General features: G+C 52.7%; 1 protein-coding gene across 7 annotated transcripts in view; it reads left to right on the top strand.

Moving 5' to 3' along the window:
• Positions 1–16,518, top strand: part of CEP131 (centrosomal protein 131) — a 28,634-nt gene that overhangs the window by 1,480 nt on the left and 10,636 nt on the right. For 3 of the 7 annotated variants that reach the window (XM_077833072.1, XM_077833077.1, XM_077833076.1), the window contains exons 2-16: positions 1,003–1,220; positions 2,634–2,728; positions 5,228–5,342; positions 5,822–5,949; positions 7,033–7,152; positions 7,933–8,085; positions 8,674–8,791; positions 9,707–9,832; positions 10,591–10,759; positions 10,931–11,031; positions 11,428–11,610; positions 12,153–12,344; positions 12,865–13,002; positions 13,775–13,900; positions 14,239–14,355. In XM_077833072.1, the coding sequence (XP_077689198.1) occupies positions 1,044–1,220; positions 2,634–2,728; positions 5,228–5,342; positions 5,822–5,949; positions 7,033–7,152; positions 7,933–8,085; positions 8,674–8,791; positions 9,707–9,832; positions 10,591–10,759; positions 10,931–11,031; positions 11,428–11,610; positions 12,153–12,344; positions 12,865–13,002; positions 13,775–13,900; positions 14,239–14,355 (2,058 nt within the window). In that variant the 5' untranslated portion in view covers positions 1,003–1,043. The remainder of the gene's footprint in view (positions 1–1,002; positions 1,221–2,633; positions 2,729–5,227; positions 5,343–5,821; positions 5,950–7,032; positions 7,153–7,932; positions 8,086–8,673; positions 8,792–9,706; positions 9,833–10,590; positions 10,760–10,930; positions 11,032–11,427; positions 11,611–12,152; positions 12,345–12,864; positions 13,003–13,774; positions 13,901–14,238; positions 14,356–16,518) is intronic. The other 4 variants (XM_077833074.1, XM_077833073.1, XM_077833075.1 and 1 more) reach the window with 4 other exon arrangements.

Below are 16,518 nucleotides of genomic sequence, written 5' to 3'. Positions count from 1 at the left end.
TCTTATTTCTTGTGCCAAGGGAATTGCAAATGTCTTTGGAAAGAGCTTAGGTATGTTTGTGATGTGAGGCCAGACAGCTGCAATTCTTGGGGAGAGAGGGGAAAACTTTCTTCCATTTCAACTGCTTCCCAGGACATTTATTACTATTTAAAGAACTAAAACAACATAGCAGAGTAATTGTGAAACTGCTTTGAGGCCGTGGAGGTTGGAAAGGAGCCAGCGAGGTCCTTGGGAACTGGGCTTTGCTACGCAAAAGGAAGAAGGGGGCAGAATTAAGTTAAGGTTGGAGGGTGCAGTGTGTTAACTTGGTCTCACACGCCCTCAAAACCTTCTTTGAAAGGATATGACCTCCGTGCATTCCTGGCTAGAAGTGAGTGACAAAAGTTGTGTTAATTCATGCATCTCACAACCCTTCTCAACACACTCCAGTTGCAACTTGTAAAATCTGAATGAAACGCGTTTGAGGTGGGGGATGATGTCTGAACTGAAAGAACCCTCTTGGACACAGTATGGTGTAGTGGGCTGAACTTCAGCTTCCCAGTCTGTCACATGGGCACAGTGATACTTGCCTGCCTGACACAGGTGGGTGTAGGGATTAGTTAGGCCAAAATACCAAGGAAGTGGCCACTGATTTTGGGTACCTTAAATTTTGAGAGTCTAACTTGAGACATGCTGGGTCTGACCTTCAAAGGTGCTGAGTGCCCACAAACCCAGCTGAAGATGCTGAGAGCTGCAGATGCTTAGCAAGACAGGCCTAAGGTGCCTGAAGGTCAAAAATTTTAGGCTACTTCTGCAAATGTCGGTATGGGTGCTTAGCAAGTACTGACAGGTGCAGAGAGCCAGGCCAAGCAGGGTGTGAGCTGGTGGATATTCAGCCCCTGTGCATTTGGGCTGTTGGGTGAAAGCTGAGAGGCAGATGACTTATCCTGTCGCTGAGCTATGTAGGTGCCACTCACTTGCCACCCAATCCTAGTTGTACTCTTCTGTGCTTCTTCTCCTCAGTCCACTGCAGTTGCAGGATTTGTCACTCTCTCCTCCCCAAAATGAAAAGCACCCGCAGCAGTTCCTCATTCCAAGCCATCAGTGCCAATGGCTTGGACCTGAGTCTAACGGGCCACCCACTGCAAGTCTTGCGGCGGCCGAGCAGCGCCTCTCCAGCTAAGCACATCGCTCGTTCCATCTCTGTCATCACCGAGAGCAAGCCCAGAAGGAATGCTCCGGTGAGTACTGCGTTTGTGGGGTGCTTTCTCCCAAACCCTCCCATCACCAGGAGGACCTGGGCAGAGATTTCAGACTTCTTGATACACTTCTATTCTCTAGGGGTTGCTTAGTGTTTAACTTCGTCCCTTGGGACATGCATTCCCCTTGCTTTTGCTCTCTGAGCAGAAGTTAGGTGTGTGTTTTGGGATGGGGGGATCCACAAAGGGCCTGTTGTTGTTTTATGAAGCACCATTGCTAGGCATTTTTATTCTAAAATTCCCTAGTTCTTTGGGAGGAATTTGCTTTGCTGAGTCCATCCTGGCATTCTGTGCCCATGCTTCTCTTTAGAGAGTTATTGTTGGGTTTTGTAACAAGCTGCTGGAGATGCCCAGACCTCTGAGCCACTGTGTTCCCTCTCTGCCTTTGCAAGAGTGAGCTTTGTTGGTGAATTAGACTGTGTGTCAGCTCCCTGCCATGCCAGTCTGTCTTCCTCACCAGCAAACTCCTCAGGGTTCTCCTAGCCCAGACCTTGCCAGCAGGTAACATAACAATCAGTGAACTCCAGCCCCCAGGCTCCTCAGAGAGATTTCTTGGCAGTGCACAGCCGCTACCCTTGTGCTTTCACAGAAGGCATTCAGTTTGCTGCTCTGTTAGAGTCAGACCATCACAGCTTATCAACATAACGGAGGTAAATGTTCCCGTCCCTTCAATCATAGCACCAAAGGGGGTTAGAGTAAAAGTAAAACAAGTTAATTAACGAGAGAGCATGGATTAAGTGATACCAAGTAAAAGAGAGAGAGGTCAAGATGGTTACAAGCAAATGAAAGTGAAAACACGCATCTCAAGGTCTAAAACTTAATCTAGCAAGATGGTTTCTTTTACCCCCAGTCTCCTTTTGAGCTTTTAACTGGCTGGCCTGGGCAGGACCTATCACAGAGCAAATCACTTGGTTTCTTTTTCGCCTGAGGTGAAGGATAAAGGTGGAGTCTCTCTCTGTTCCTTATATCCCCAAAGGGATTTCTTCATCTTACCAGGCAGACTTAGTCTCCTGCATCTCTCTAGGGTGCAGGAGCCATGTTAATTTCTGTCCCTTGAGCTTAGGAACAGGATAACCCCCTGCTCGTTTAGCTGAATAGCTTTGTTTACTGCTAATATGTAAATTGAGGTAAACCCACATTCCTTTGTGTAGGACAGACCCATTTATCCCCTTTACCTTGGTTAGGCTGTCTTGTCTTCACCATCATACAGAGAGAATTTGTAACTTCACATATAAAGTCAACATGTGCCTCTCTGATCGTGAGTTTAATATCCAGTGTGGTGTTAGCTTTCATATCACGCCTCACAAGGCGTATTTTGTACAAATATCATTGCAATAGTGTGTAGGGTATGAATAGGGGGTGTCTTGGTCACAGATTTCATTTTCTCCTATGCAGGAAGATGCAGGACTTGGCTGCTCCAGAGCCATTAACAATCTCCGGAGATCGAATAGTACCACCCAGGTCAACCAGCAGGTGAATGGTCCTTTCAGGTAAGGGCTAAAAAAATACCCACCCATCCTGTTTACTAAAAAGCAAGGAAACCCTCTGCATCATGGTCTTGTTAGGCTAACTGGTCAGTGTCTGAGTTCCAGGTACTTCACTTGCGGGAACATGAGGTTAGAATCCAAGGAAGATAGGAAGTGTAATTCTGGGGGCCTGAAACCCCTTTCAGAAATGAGCCTCAAGTAAACTGAGTGCCATATTAATTCCAGTAGGCACTGTTGCCCATGCTAATAATCCAACCTGTGCTGCCTAGCACTCATGAGCCACCGTACAATAGCAAATCATTGTGCTTGCAAGGTGGACAAGACACGGAGGGGGACAGCAGACCTGTTGAATTGACCACACCTACTTCCCAACCCTGTGGGTGCTCAGACACTACTGTGATGGGGGGCCTCATAAATAGGTAGCTAGATTTCTTCAGCTCTCAAAAGGGAGAGAGCATCAGGTATTACTATGGGAGAGAAGAAACGACTCCTGTCAACTGCTGTGACCTCCCTGCGGCCTGTCCTCACTCTTCTTGTCTTGCAAGGGGCAGGAGGGCATTATTCTGCTATTTCAGACACTTGACTGTCTCTGATTGGGAAGGGCCATGTCTCCTTTTTGAATGAAATTTGCCCCCAGCCCATGGGGTCCTGGTGCTCCTTTGCTCTTTGTTACCGTTAGGGACATAAAATGCTGAATTGGGAGAGGGAGGCAAAGGGGAACTATAGGAATGAAAGAAACGAATGCCATGTCTCTTCCAGCTGCAGGCTCTAATATTTTATACCATGCTTCTCACCTAGGGCCTCTCACACGTTCTAAAGGCTGATTACTTGATCAGTATGAAAGGGGGAGCTGAACGTCGGAGTGTAAGAGTGGGGTATGCGGGGGTCTCTGGACAGCCTATTCCTAGGAGCTGATGCACAGTGAAGGTTTGCTTTTCTTGCTGCTGCTGCTTCTCTTAAAAGCTAGGCCTCCCACACCTCCAGGAATGCATTGTTAAATGCCAAAGGGAAATTCTTTTGTGTGTAGAACAGTAGACGATATGGGGATTTAAGTCCCGGTCCACTGAGAGAATAGTTCTCTCCTATGCCACTTAACACAGACCAGAGTCCTGGTAGAGCTGGCTCTTCAGACTAGTGTGCTGTTTGTGAGGTTCTTCACAAAGTTTCCGGGTTAATCGGGCCTTTCCACAAGGGCTTGTTTATGGAGGTCGCTTGTTCCCATGTTAGGAGTTGTAATTGGCTCTTCCTTATAAGCCTGATTTTTGCCTCCCGCTGGGTAAAGCCTCACTAAAGGCCCTCTGCCCTTCTAATTTTGCACTGTGGTTGGTGGAGAGAGGAGGAGTCCTGGCCAATTTTAGGCAGAAAATACACACCATTTCTGAAAGGTGGGAGCTTGAATAAACAGGCTTATTTCTTTGGCAAATTCTTGTAACACTGTTTTTGCCACTCTGTAGCTCAGAAATTGTGAGCCCTGGTTTAGCTGCAAGCTCTTAGGAGGAGATGGAGCACAGGTCTGTGCTGAGCTGGGGCTGCTCACTGCCAAGTTAGAAATGAGAGAACGCTTTGGGGTGCAGCAGACTGTGAGCTCTGCTGGACTCTGCGAGGTTTGCAAAGGCTTTGACAGGCTGTGCAGAGTTTATCAACAGACTGACTAGCTTTAGAAGCATAACCAGACTCTGTGTCCACGTGGACTTCAGGGTACCATGAGAAAGGCAGATGCTGTGCTTGTGTGCTTCCTGCTCTCTGAAGGTTTCTTTTTGGTCAAGCTTTAATTCTGGGTATTTGGTTTTCAGACTTTAAAAAAAAAAAAAAAAAAAAAAATGCTACATTCAGTGAAATATCTCCCCCCACCCACCACCTTGAGTTATTGCTAGGTATGTACAGCCTTTGCTTCAAGTTATGGGAACACATGCATCCTTGCATACGCTCCTCCACACTTTCCACCTCTCCAGGAATCTCAAAGCACTTTACATATTCTTGTTAATTCTCAAAACACCCCCGTGAGTGGGATATTCTCCCCATTTGAGATGAGTTGGTGATTTTCCACAGGTCATGTGGCAAGTCATTGATAGAACCCAGGAGTCCTGACTCTCAGTCCCTGCTGTGCCACTCACTCATACACCTTCCCGTAATATAACATCTATTTACATGGGGCTTCGAAATATACAGCACTTTGTATGAGCTAATTATATATAGAACCAATGACTACATAATGACACCTTCTTTCAGCAAAGCTCTTTTCCTTCTTGTTTTGGATAACAGGTGCCAGGTGAGTCTCAGCTTTTTCAAGCCAGTTCTATGGATTAGTGTCAGACTGTGACAATTTGTTAAGAGCAGGGCACCCAACAGCCTCCCCTGGCACCACAGACGCCACCCTTGAAGAAGAAACTCCCAGGGCGTCACTTTTTATTGCTGTTAATTCTGCATTTGAGGTTCTTGAAAAGGATTTTTTTTTTTTTCATTCCTTATCTTTCTTGGGATGTCCTTCTTTTGGGATAACAGTACTGAGCAGCCTGGAGACTTCTTGACCTTCTTTGACAGCAGCTCTGGGGGAAGAAAAAGGCTGGCAAGTCTGAGCAAAACCTCCCCGGAAAAGAAAACCACATGGAATATCCTGGTAAGGGAGACAACCTATTTTGACTGCTGTGGGCCACATTATGCTGCTCATACACATGTGAGTAGCCCACTGACTTCAAGTTAATGGGGCAAGCCACATGCTTCAGTCCTTGATCAGGCCTTTCTGTACAGGGGTATGTACAGCCTTTGTGTAGGGGTACGTTTCCAGCTTGGTGCTGATGTGGTTGAACAACCTGGTATCCTGCCCATTAGATCTGAAGCACAAATGGTTAACAAGGCAGCCTACTGCCATGTGGGTGCTCCCTGGCTGTGTTAGACCGTGGTTCTGTTTGTCTGGCCCACTGGCTATTGGTCCCTGGTGTCTGATGTGAAGCCTGGAGAAGTGCAAATGGACCTTTCAGACCACATGAATGGTGGGACAGTGAATCTTTCTGGGAGACGCTGGCCCTTGCAGGGAGACCACATTCCCCAGGGAGGGTTTATAATACACACTCATACTTTTGCTTAACGCCATGGTAGGACGATCAGCCCAGGGTCTTCCCGATCCCATCCAGCACCCGCAGCTCCAGCACCCTTGAGTCCCCAGCAGGCATGAGGAAGAAAGAAACCACGGTGCTGCTGGCAGCCAACTTCACTGCCAATAACAGGTAAGAGAGGTAGCAGCACAGGGCTAAGAAGGTTCACCCCTCTTCTTTAGATGTGGAGCTAAAACCAAGAAAAGGAGGTGGTGATATGAGTCAGCTGAAAATGAGATGCGAACAGCTGTCTAGACCCCCATGCACATTATTTATAGGGTATGCATGGGATTTTACAGACCAGGGGGATGGAGCTCACCATCTAAACTAACTGCACCGCGACAGCTAAGGGTCAGATGCAACAGGGCGCTGATGGCATCTGAGCAGAGATTAGTCATGGAAGATTGGGCTGGAGAGGAGACACTTGAAGGCTGAAAAGAAGGTTGCTTAGTGCCCAGGAAGAGAGAGGCTGCTCTAGATTTAGGAGAGGGAATGAATAAAGCATGAATCCAGGAGTGGAAGGAGCAGGCAAAGGCAGCAGCTGTTAGAAAGCAGGGGGATGGAGCTGCACAGGTGAGGATGAGGAGACTGAACCTGGTGTTGAAGAGGCAGGAAGCTGACAAAGGTGTTCGAGGAGAACGTGGCAGGAGGGAAAGATGGCTTTAGCCGCAGCGTTTTGGATAAAGTAGCTCCAGTGCATTAGGTTACAAAGCTCCTTCCTCGCTCGTTTACTAGAGAGTACAGCGGCTCCACTCACTCTAGAGAGCAGGAGTCCAGTGCTGCAGGTGACTAAATGGTATAGGAAATGTGTACAGAGGGTTTTGCAATGCAGCATTTGAAACTCCCTCCTTTCCCGTGCTGCGAAAGGCAAGGCTTATGCCAGCCCAACACATTGAAAATGCCGGGACGGGCAGACTGAAACCCACGGGCTCTCGGCTGCAGCCCCAAGTTAGCACATCTCCTGCGCTATGGGGATGTGTGTGTGGCTCTCTGCATAATGCTGTGTCCCAGCTGGGGAGGAGTACATTCTAGGTGACAAGTGAATTTCTAGGAGCTGCCTTCTGGGCAGCAATGCACCTGGTAACAATGCATGAAAGCCTAAGACAAGCTGTGAGTATTTGGGGTGCTGGGAAAACAGTACAGAGTTATCTTAAGAGCCCATTTCTGTTCTCTGATCCAGCCAATCCTAACATCTCATTCTTCTCTCCACGCAAGGAGTAACAAAGGGGCCATGGGCAACTGTGTCACCACCATGGTGCATAACAACTACTCCACCACAGACAAGGCCTCCACTCCGAAAAGTTCCAACCAAGCAGCAACCTCCCTCAAGTACGTGTGAGTGAATGCTCTGCTGGGGACTATTTCTCTGCCTCTGGAGAGGCCAGGACTAGGTGACTAGGCCCACTCCTGTGCCTGGCTCGCGCCATACACGCAGAAGGGGTTTAGACATGTGAGAAGGGATGCTTCTTAAAACATGCCACCCCCTAAGTGTGACTGATATTGCTAGCTGACTGCCTGGTCTCCTTCAGTGCAGGCCCCTGATAGACTGCAGCTCTGATAGAATGGTCCCCAGACCTGTTCATGGACCTCCAGGCACCTCCTGAGGGCTCAGAACTGGTCCAGGCCTTGAACTGAGGGCGTGTGAGACAAGAAAGAAAGAGGGCTCTCTGTGAAACACTGAGCGTTTGACTCTCTGTTCAGCTCCTAAAGCCCTAGTCGCTCTTTAAAAATGGGGTTTCATTGTGCTTGCCTGACCAGCGGAGGTGCTCGCAGAGATCTGGCAACCCAGGACTCCTGGTTATATTCCCAGCTGTTCCACTGACTTGCTGCATGGCTGGCGGCAAGTGCCTTCTCCTCTGTCAGGGTTTCCTTACCTCTTGAAACATGCCGATCCCTGGCAGAGGGTGAAGCCCAAGAGCAGTTACTTGTCCAGCAAGAGGTGCCTGTTTTACGCAGAGTGAGAGGGTTATGGGTGCCTATGGGTCTGGCTGGTGGGCACAGCAAAGCACCTTTTACTGCCCTGTGCACTGGGCCAGTCTGCTGGGTGGGTGTGGCATGCAGCAGGATAGCCATGGCAGTGGGCAGGATGGCCCTCGACAGTCTCCTCTCTCTTAGCAACATGATCAAGGCAACCTCAAACGAGGACAGTGAGAGCAGCAGCTTCAAGAAGTCTCAGAAGAACTTTTCCAGCAACAACATAATGCCCCGCAACAACAGCAGCAGCAGCCTGCTCAAGAGGAAAGAGGTGACGGAGGAGGAGGCGGAGAGGTGAGGCAGGGAGCAGAACAGAAAGGTGGGGAGAAGAGGAGTTTCCAGGCAGGGTGGGAGAAGCTCTGGGCTGGTGGAGGGGGAGAAGGGAGTGCCAGAGCTGGGAGAGGCAATGGGCAATGTCAAGGCAGACCATAGAGGGCGTGGGGAAATGGAAGTGGGATACAGCGCAGAAGCTGGAAGAGGGAGCAGGTTTTGCCCGTAACATTCGGATGTGCATATTCTGTGGGTTTGTGTGTGGGCCAGATCCTCGGCTGGTGGAAATTGGCATATCTCCAGTAATTTAAATGGAGCTACATTGATTTAGCCCTGCCCACAGTTTGGGTCTGTGCTTTCAGTCTCTCTGTGAGCTTGTGTGGCCTGATCATACAGGAAGACAGGATGCTGAGCTAGATGGACCTTGGGTCTGACCCAGTCTGGCTGTTCTTATAACTAATCTCCCCAGAAACAACTGTCCCCTTGTGGGCATGTCCGTCTGAACAGAGTGACCATATGAGGCAGGCGGTTAGTAGTGCCTCAGGCTGTGGGGTGTGGGTCTCTGCCCACGTGCTTACAGCAGTCTCACTGAGTCACCTCTTCCCCTTGTAGGTTCATTCATCAGGTTAACCTGGCAGCTGTGACCATCCAGCGCTGGTACCGACGTCACTCGCAGAGGCACAAAATGGGTGCAGCCGCTCTCGAGCACTTGTTGGCTTCCAAGAGAGAGGTCTGTCGCAGTCAGGTCTCCTGGGTATTCGTTCAGAGCCAACTCCCCAGTCCAGCACCCCCTTGTGTGACAGTGGTGTGCTGCTGCCCCTAGAAACAGGAAAAGTAGTTCTCCCCTGGCCACCAGGCCACCCAGTTGAGAACTGGACAGGGCTTGATATCTAGCCGGAAGGATGTGTTGAGAGACATTAGGCCCCTCCAGGCTCATGGAGCCAGAGAAGGGCCCAGGCGCCGAACTCTGGTGGCCCATGTGGCAGCACAGAGCACCGCTGGCCGGGGTGTTTGGATGGTGAACGTTCACGTTGACATTCATGGGAATTTAGTTCCTCTGAAAATCAGGCCACAAGCCCCTTGCGTCAGCCTCTGAGTGGTTTCTCCAAGTGTCATTCCCTTCCCTTGGCGTAGCTGCAAGCAGCCACTTGACTGGCAGTAACGGCTTTAGCTCCTGTTGAAGGCACCAGTCCTCGTTCTCCGGGGTCAGGTTGCTGGGGACACATAATGTCTAGGGCAGTGATGTCCTGTGTGGGCCTGTTGTGCCCCATTGGTAATAACTGACACCTTAGGAAGTGGTGCGTCCTCTGCAGCTTTTTATATTTCTTTGTATTTAATTATTTATGTAAATGGGGGGGGGAAATGTAGCTCTTGCATGTGTTTCTATTTTTAAGCCTGTCTTATCAGTGATTTCAAACCCAGCCAGATAATTGCTTTTAGTGTTTCATAAACATGCACCCTAGGGTGAAACCTCTCTGGGCACAGAGTCTCTGAAAAGGGAGGGTTGGGGCAGGAAACTTTCTGGGTTCAGGGCAACCCAGGCAGGAGGGAAATGTGGTTTGTTCGCATCTCTTTGCTATGGGCAGCAAATGCTGGTGAGGAGCATCCATAGTTCTCAATAACGTCCATCTGTGCTTCTGTGAAGGAAAGGCAGCAGCCACGGATGGAGGAGGGGAACATCCTGGACTTGCAGCGGAAGAAGGATGAAGAGAGACGGAGAATCCGGGAGGAGAAGGCCCAGCTGGCCCGGCGAGCTGCTATCCAAGTAATGGTGGGCTCTGAGTAATGGGTGGATCAGTTTGTTTGGCTTACCTACTCAGGAGCCATCTTTAATGTGTATGTGGAGAAGGGCAGGGAGGGGAGTTTCTCTGCCTTCACAAGGGCTTCACGCAGCGTAAGTAGGGGCAAGAGTTGCGGGGAGGCTGGGCAGCTCAGTGTGGAGTGGGATACAGCGCCTCTGCCCTGGCCAGCCTGGAGTCTCTTGCCGTTCAGCAGTCTGTGTGAAAAGCTGATCTCAGTCTAACTCTTGGAAAACAACCGTCCACATCCGAACTGGCAGTCCCTGCAGAGAGGCCATAGCTCAGTAGGCCACAGAGACTGGACTCCCTGCAGGGCAGGTGGAAGCATGCTGGCCGGGAGCATGCAGCATCTGTCGTATGTATCGTGCCCGCGTCACTGCACTGTCGTCACTGCACTGTCGGAGCACCTCGCAGTCTGTGCCGTGGTTACTCCCACCCTGCCAGCCCTGGGCGGGAAGGCTCGGTCTCCGGGGGCTGCCGATGCAGCATGGACATGTTCATTTTTAAGTGATGTCCTCGGTCTTGCTGGATGGCATTGTCATCTCATTAACCCTTCAGTGCCTGCTGCGCTAAGTTTAGCCAGTCTCACTAGCATCTTCCCCAGTGCTCAAGCTCTGACCCCCTGCCCCCAGCCATTGATCACACAAACTGATGGTACAGGGTCTTGGCAGCATGGGCAGAGGGGGGCCTTGTGCCGGGCAGGATGCTGACGGACGGTTCCCTGTTACAGGAGCTTCAACAGAAACGAGCCCAAAAGGCCGCTGATGCAAAGCGCCTCGCAGAGGAGGAGCTGGTGCTGCTGAAGGAGAGCAGACGGGTGGGAAGGAAAAAACCCACCAAGCCAGCCTCTGTGAAGAACATCAGTCCCTCCAACAGCGTCGTCAAGGCCAATAATGCAGGTGAGAATCTCCCCGAGGCCTTCAGACCATAGCTGCATGTGCACCTCTTGCCAGCGGGTGAGAGCCAGGGCAGCAGGGTGCTGGGGCATGGAAGCCGGAAGGAGGGCCAGGGCATGTGGTGATTGCTCTTGGGTTGGTGTAAAGCAGTGAATGCTGCTTTGATTCCCACAGGTGCAAATTTCCGCACAGCAGCTGCCGAGCCCGCAGAAATCTTCCCCCCAGGGCCCGGTTCGGGCACTGGACAGGATAACATGGCAGAGGACAAACCGCAGGTGGGCTCAGCTCTTCTCTTTCCAGTCACTGGGGCTTTCGAAAGCTCAGGCACTGGATTTCTCTCTCCCTCCTCTCCCCTCCCTCCAGACCCTTTCGGCTCAGTGAGGCTCAGTGCGGACCAGCAGGTGCTCAGCCGGCTCAGGGGTCTGTGCTGAAGAGGCTTGCATGAGAGCCTGGAAAATGACCCAACTGCAGAGAAAGCATTGCTCACACAGCCCTAGAGATGGGCCTTTCTCAGTTCAAAGGGCTGTTGATCTCCCTGTTCTGCATCAGGCTGCACTGAGCCCCCTGCTTTCTGTGGTTATTTAAAGCCCGGATTACAGCTGGGCAGGCCCTATAAACCGTCTTACCAAGAGTGGGTTTTCCCTCAATTCCTCCCACCCCTTCTTCCCTAGGATGTGAACTCCGGAGAGCTGGCCAGTGAGGAGCTGCAGGTGGTGGTCACTGCGACCAACAGAGCCCAGTCCAAGGTCACCCTCAGTGAGCTTCTGGACACCCTCAAACTGCTGGAGGAGGAGCCGGAGCTGCTGCCCCAACCTAAGCTCTACAAGAAAGACAAATATGCCTGGATAGATGGGGTAATGTCAGGGCTCAGGGTTGGGTAAGACCATCCGCTAGACAGAGCTGGGCTAAGGCTGCTGCGGGCAAGGAGGCTTTCCTGCTAGAGCTCGCTGCTGCAGACGCGCAGTCAGAGAAGGGATCGAGTGCTTGGCAGGAGAGAGCGGGGATGAAAAGTTAATGGTCGTGAAATGCCTCTGCGAGTGTCAGTTGGGGACAAGGTGGAATTTGGCCTGGCTGGGGAATTGGAGCATGTATGACTTGTTCTCCGCCGTCCCCCACCCCCCCTCCCGCCCCCAGAGCAGCAGGGCCTTGCTAAAACCCTTCTCTCAACCAGGCTGTGCTCGTCTGGGGAGAATTCCTGTGGACGTGGTGTGTGTGTGTCCATATGAGGACTGGCCATTAGGGGGCGATGGAAGAATTCGGATCCATTGGTGACTGCTGATTACTCACCCACTGCCTTGCCTCCCAAGCAGTCCCCGCTCTCTGCTGTGCAATTGCACTGCACTTCTCCCTGCTGGCTGCTGTGTCCATGAATGCAATACATCTTCTCCCTGAGCAGGAGGCTGACTCCAATTCCCTGACTGCCGATAACCTGGAGAAGTTTGGAAAGCTGAACCATTGCCCCGGCGTCCCTGGGGACGGGGCTCTGCTCTCTGAAGCCAAGCTCCAGAGCATCATCACCTTCCTGGATGAGATGGAGAAGTCGGAGCAGGAGCGGCCCAGATCTGCTGCCTCTGCCACTCAGCAGGAGGTGAGCGGCAGGGCAGCGTGCTAGACTAGCACCTAGACTGTGTGTTAAGTGGGAGCTTGCCAGCGGCTCTTCCACTCTGAAGCTGATGTGGAACAGAATGAGAGCGTGTCCCAATGACGTGGGGCCAATGTAATGGAGGCTGAAATGGATCCGTCGTCGTCCTCGCCAGAAAAGGGGAAGCCACCAAGGCCTTAGGACCATGTTCCCCTACATTTTGCTGCTCTCTGGACTCCTACAGGATGCTTTGGGATGGCGGGGAGTCTCTAAAAGGCATGGCCTTGGGCAAGTGGGAGGTTGGGGTGTGGCTTTTGGGGCATGGAATGGGAATACATCTACTGTCTCCATTCCAGGAGGCTAGCAAGAGACCTGTCCTGTAGGTGGAGGGTGGGGTTCCAGAGCCCTTTTGAGGGGCCTGACAGTACAGTGGCTGAGTCCCTCCTGCCTCTGGAGACCTGGGGGGTGGATGCTGGTGGGAGGAGCGGGTTTCCTGGTCCTACACTGATCTGGTTTCCTCTCCCAGGGGCTCTTGTCTGAAGAGGAGGTGGCCCACCTGGAGCAAGCTTCAGCCGTAGCCACAGAGGTCACCAGCTCCATCGTGAGGCTGAAACTGGAGGTGGAGGAGAAGAAGCGAGCCATCACCCTGCTGCAGACTGCTCTGGTGTGTAGCCTAGACACTCACCAGCCTGGGGTGGGAGTGCGGGCCAGGGGACCTGCAGCAGTGGGAACCAGAACTGGCCCTTCAGGGCTGGCCTGCACCCTCTAACATGTGAGAGGGCAGCTGTACCACCCCCTGCACCACAAGGCGAGCATTTAGCCATGCGAAGTACCGCTGGCAATATGGGGGCAGATCCTCTCCATCATGGTGCCAAGCTAACATGGAGGGACCAGAGGGATGGCTCCTGAGCTGAGGCAGATTGAGCCATTGGCAGTGGTCTGGGAAAGCCCAGCTGGGGGGCTGGGCAATCCCTTCCATCTATGGCGTGCTCACCTCCACGCTCCTTGTACGCAAGATACCCAGTCGGGTGGGGACTTCTGAGCCTTCTCTGTACTGCCAAAGCACACGTCAGTGTCAGTGACCCTAGTGGGAGCTGCTTGGGTCCTGGCCACGCTCCTGATCCAGCCTGCAACTCTTCAGGAAGGGCGCTAGCATGCCAGGACTGCTGCCTTTCTTGCCTCTGGCCCCACCTGCCCAGTCTGCACTCTGCTCCCTTTCTCTCCTTCCCATCCCCTCACACTGGGACCTGGCAGCCCCAGGAGGTGAGAATGGGTAGCCTTCAACCCCAGTCAAGCTGAACCTAGTGGGCAGGCACCATTCCTGGTCTCTGTCCTCTCTGTGCCCTTCAGGACTAAAGTGACCGGTTATGCCAGCCCCGGCTCTGGGTGGGCAGCTCTCCTTAACGTCCTGTGGTTATTTCCCCTGCGCCTGACAGGCACAGCAGCGGGAACTGACTGTGCGGCATGTCAAAGAGACTGAGAAGGAGCTTAGCCACCAGCTCCAGCTGCAGAGAGAGCAGTACGAGGCTGCTATCCAGAGACACCTGGCCTTCATCGACCAGGTAATCTCCCCTCCCGGGTGGGATGCTTTAGAATCACAAAGCCAGGAGCCCTCTCCTTGTACCCCTCCAGTGGTCCTCCTTGAAGCATTGGGAGTCTGCTCCAGTTACAAACTCCTTCCAAAAGCCCTTGTGCCTGGGTGTGACGGGGGCTTCCCATTCTCCAGTAAGGGGCTGCCTGGTGGGGAGAGGGAGCAGGTTCTCTACCAGCCTTTGGAGTAGTTAAAGGATGCTCTGCCAGCTAACTTCCCAAGGACTTGTGGTGTAGTCAGTGCCCACAATGTGGGTGCTGGGTCCCGAGCAGAGTGATCTAACCTTCCCCCACCCCCTCTCTCTCTCAGCTGATTGACGATAAGAAGGTTCTGAGTGAGAAGTGCGAGGCTGTGGTGGCAGAGCTGAAGCAGGTGGACCAGAAATACACCAAGAAGATTTCCCAAATGCAGGAGCAGCATGAGCTGGTGAGAAGGCTTGGAGGCGGGGGGGATGAGTGGGGGGTGGGAAGTGGAGAGTTGAGACTTGCTCTGAGACGATCACAGCAGAGGGAGAGCACAGCGTGTCCTCTCCAATCTGTGAGCTTTCTTAGGCTGGAGCCATCCAGGTCCTGGCTAGCTCTTCTGCTGATGAAAAGGAGAGAGCATGCCTTCCCCCTGAGGGGTGGGTCCCAGTCTGAGTCTAGCTGGCAAGCTAGAGGAGGCAGGAAGCACGTTGTTCCCAGGTAGAGGCTTCCATCCTGCCTGGCTGGGCAGATGGAATTAGAGCTGGGCATGCAATGGAAAGCTGCTGGTGTCAGATTGCTGAGGACGGCCTGTTTCCCAACCGAGGCCAGGCTGTGGAGGCGACGCCCCAAGCCCTCTGGGCAGTGTGGGGTGAGGCCTCACTCCAGTGGAGAGGGATGCTAGGCACCAGAACAAACCTGCCTCTGAAGAAGAGTTTCTTACGGCAGCCCCACTTCCTGTGGCTTCGGATACTTTAAAGAGGTGCTTGTTCCCAGGCTGGAAATGTGCAGGGCCTGAGGGTAACGTGGGTTGGGGAACCCTAGGAGGGAGCGATGGCAAAAGACCTCTGAGAACTCAGCTTGTCCTTCCTCCCTGCCGCCCTCCGTCAAACAGTCCATCCTCTGCGGGACGCTGCCTCGTCGTGAGGAACCGTCATCCTGCGTTTCCCATAGCCCAGGTTTTACCCATGACTCGGTCGCTGTGCGCTGGTCAGACAGAGCAGCATCTCGTCCCCTCGCCTTAGTCAGAGGGTGTTTGTATCTGTTCTCGTCAGCCAGTCTCAGCAGCTCTGAACTGACTCCTTGGCAAGGGTGCCCGACCCTCCCACGCACACTGACAATGGACCTCCAGCACCTCCTGCTGTTGTGCTCCTGGCCCCCTGCCTGCCCGCAGACCTGCCAATGAACCCCAGTCCTGACCTATCACACCTCCTGCTGTTTATTTCCTAGCCCTGCACGGAGCGGAGACAGCCGTTAGCATCAAACCGTGGCCACTTTGTCACATGGACGCATAGAAACTAAGTCAAGACCCACCAAACTCGTTTCACTTTGGTTTTTAAGCCAGAGTTTGAGTCCAGACAGGAGGGAAAGGCAAGTGTGCTTGTACTCCACAGAGCCTCTGGGTGGCTCGCATCTTGCAGTGGGCTGAGCTGGCCCAGCACCTGTTCGAGATGTGAGGCTGATTCCACGGCAGCAATACTTACTAACGAGAGAATAGCTGGGGAAAGTGAGGGGGTGGTACAGATCCAGGCTGAGGGCTCCTGCCATGATCTGTCTGCCCCGTGTACTCCTCTGGCCCCCATGACTGTAGTATCTGGGGGCCTCGTGATCTTTAGTCCATTTATCTTCACGTCCCCATGTGCAGCAGGCCAGGGCGTTTAGCCCTGTAGTACAGAGGGGAGCTGAGGCCCAGAGGGACTCGCCCAAGGTCACACAGGATGTCTGTGGCAGAGCCGGGAGTTGAACCCAGGCTTCCTAGGTCTCATGCTGGTGCCCCAGCCCCATGGTCATTCTTTGTGTGATGGGGTAAATTCCCTTTCTCGGCTTCCTAGGGCCAGTCGAGTTGCCAAGCAGTCAGGAGCCCCTTCTTGTTAGCCCCCAGTCACATGCTGGTCAGCGGAGAGGAAATGGGTTCATGGGGCCTTCCTTCCACTCAGCTCTTTTGAGAGCTGCAGGTTTCAGTATTGGCCCCAGTGCACAGCTAGTTAGGCTGCTGCATCTGCGTTCTGAGTCGCAGGAGTGAATGAGCAGTTGGTGCTTTCGTGTGCCCCCCTCCCCTTCAGCACTTCCTGCAGCCAGTTAGCAGGAAGCCTAGTTGTGACTTGCACTCACTCGCCTGTGTGAGCAGGGGCAGCTATGCTGTGACGCTGGGGCAGCTGTGATATTCCTTAGCACTTGTAGACGCTGCATTCCCAGCACTGTCCACGTGTTAACTAACCCGCTTGGTTGCATCTTCCTGTCATCACCACAGTCCCCTGTTGGGTTTCTGCTCCCACCCAGGCTCTCTTACTTTACATGCCTGTGTGTGTGTCCCCCTCACCGCCCATCCCTCTCTCTTTCTCCCCAGTCTGGCACACTGTGCCCAGGTAAATGTATTCTTTTATCTCTCTGTGCCATGCACCTCTGT

This window comes from Eretmochelys imbricata, chromosome 14, assembly GCF_965152235.1.
Source record: "Eretmochelys imbricata isolate rEreImb1 chromosome 14, rEreImb1.hap1, whole genome shotgun sequence".
Lineage (NCBI taxonomy): Eukaryota > Metazoa > Chordata > Testudines > Cheloniidae > Eretmochelys > Eretmochelys imbricata.
This window is presented reverse-complemented; position numbering and strand designations above follow the sequence as displayed.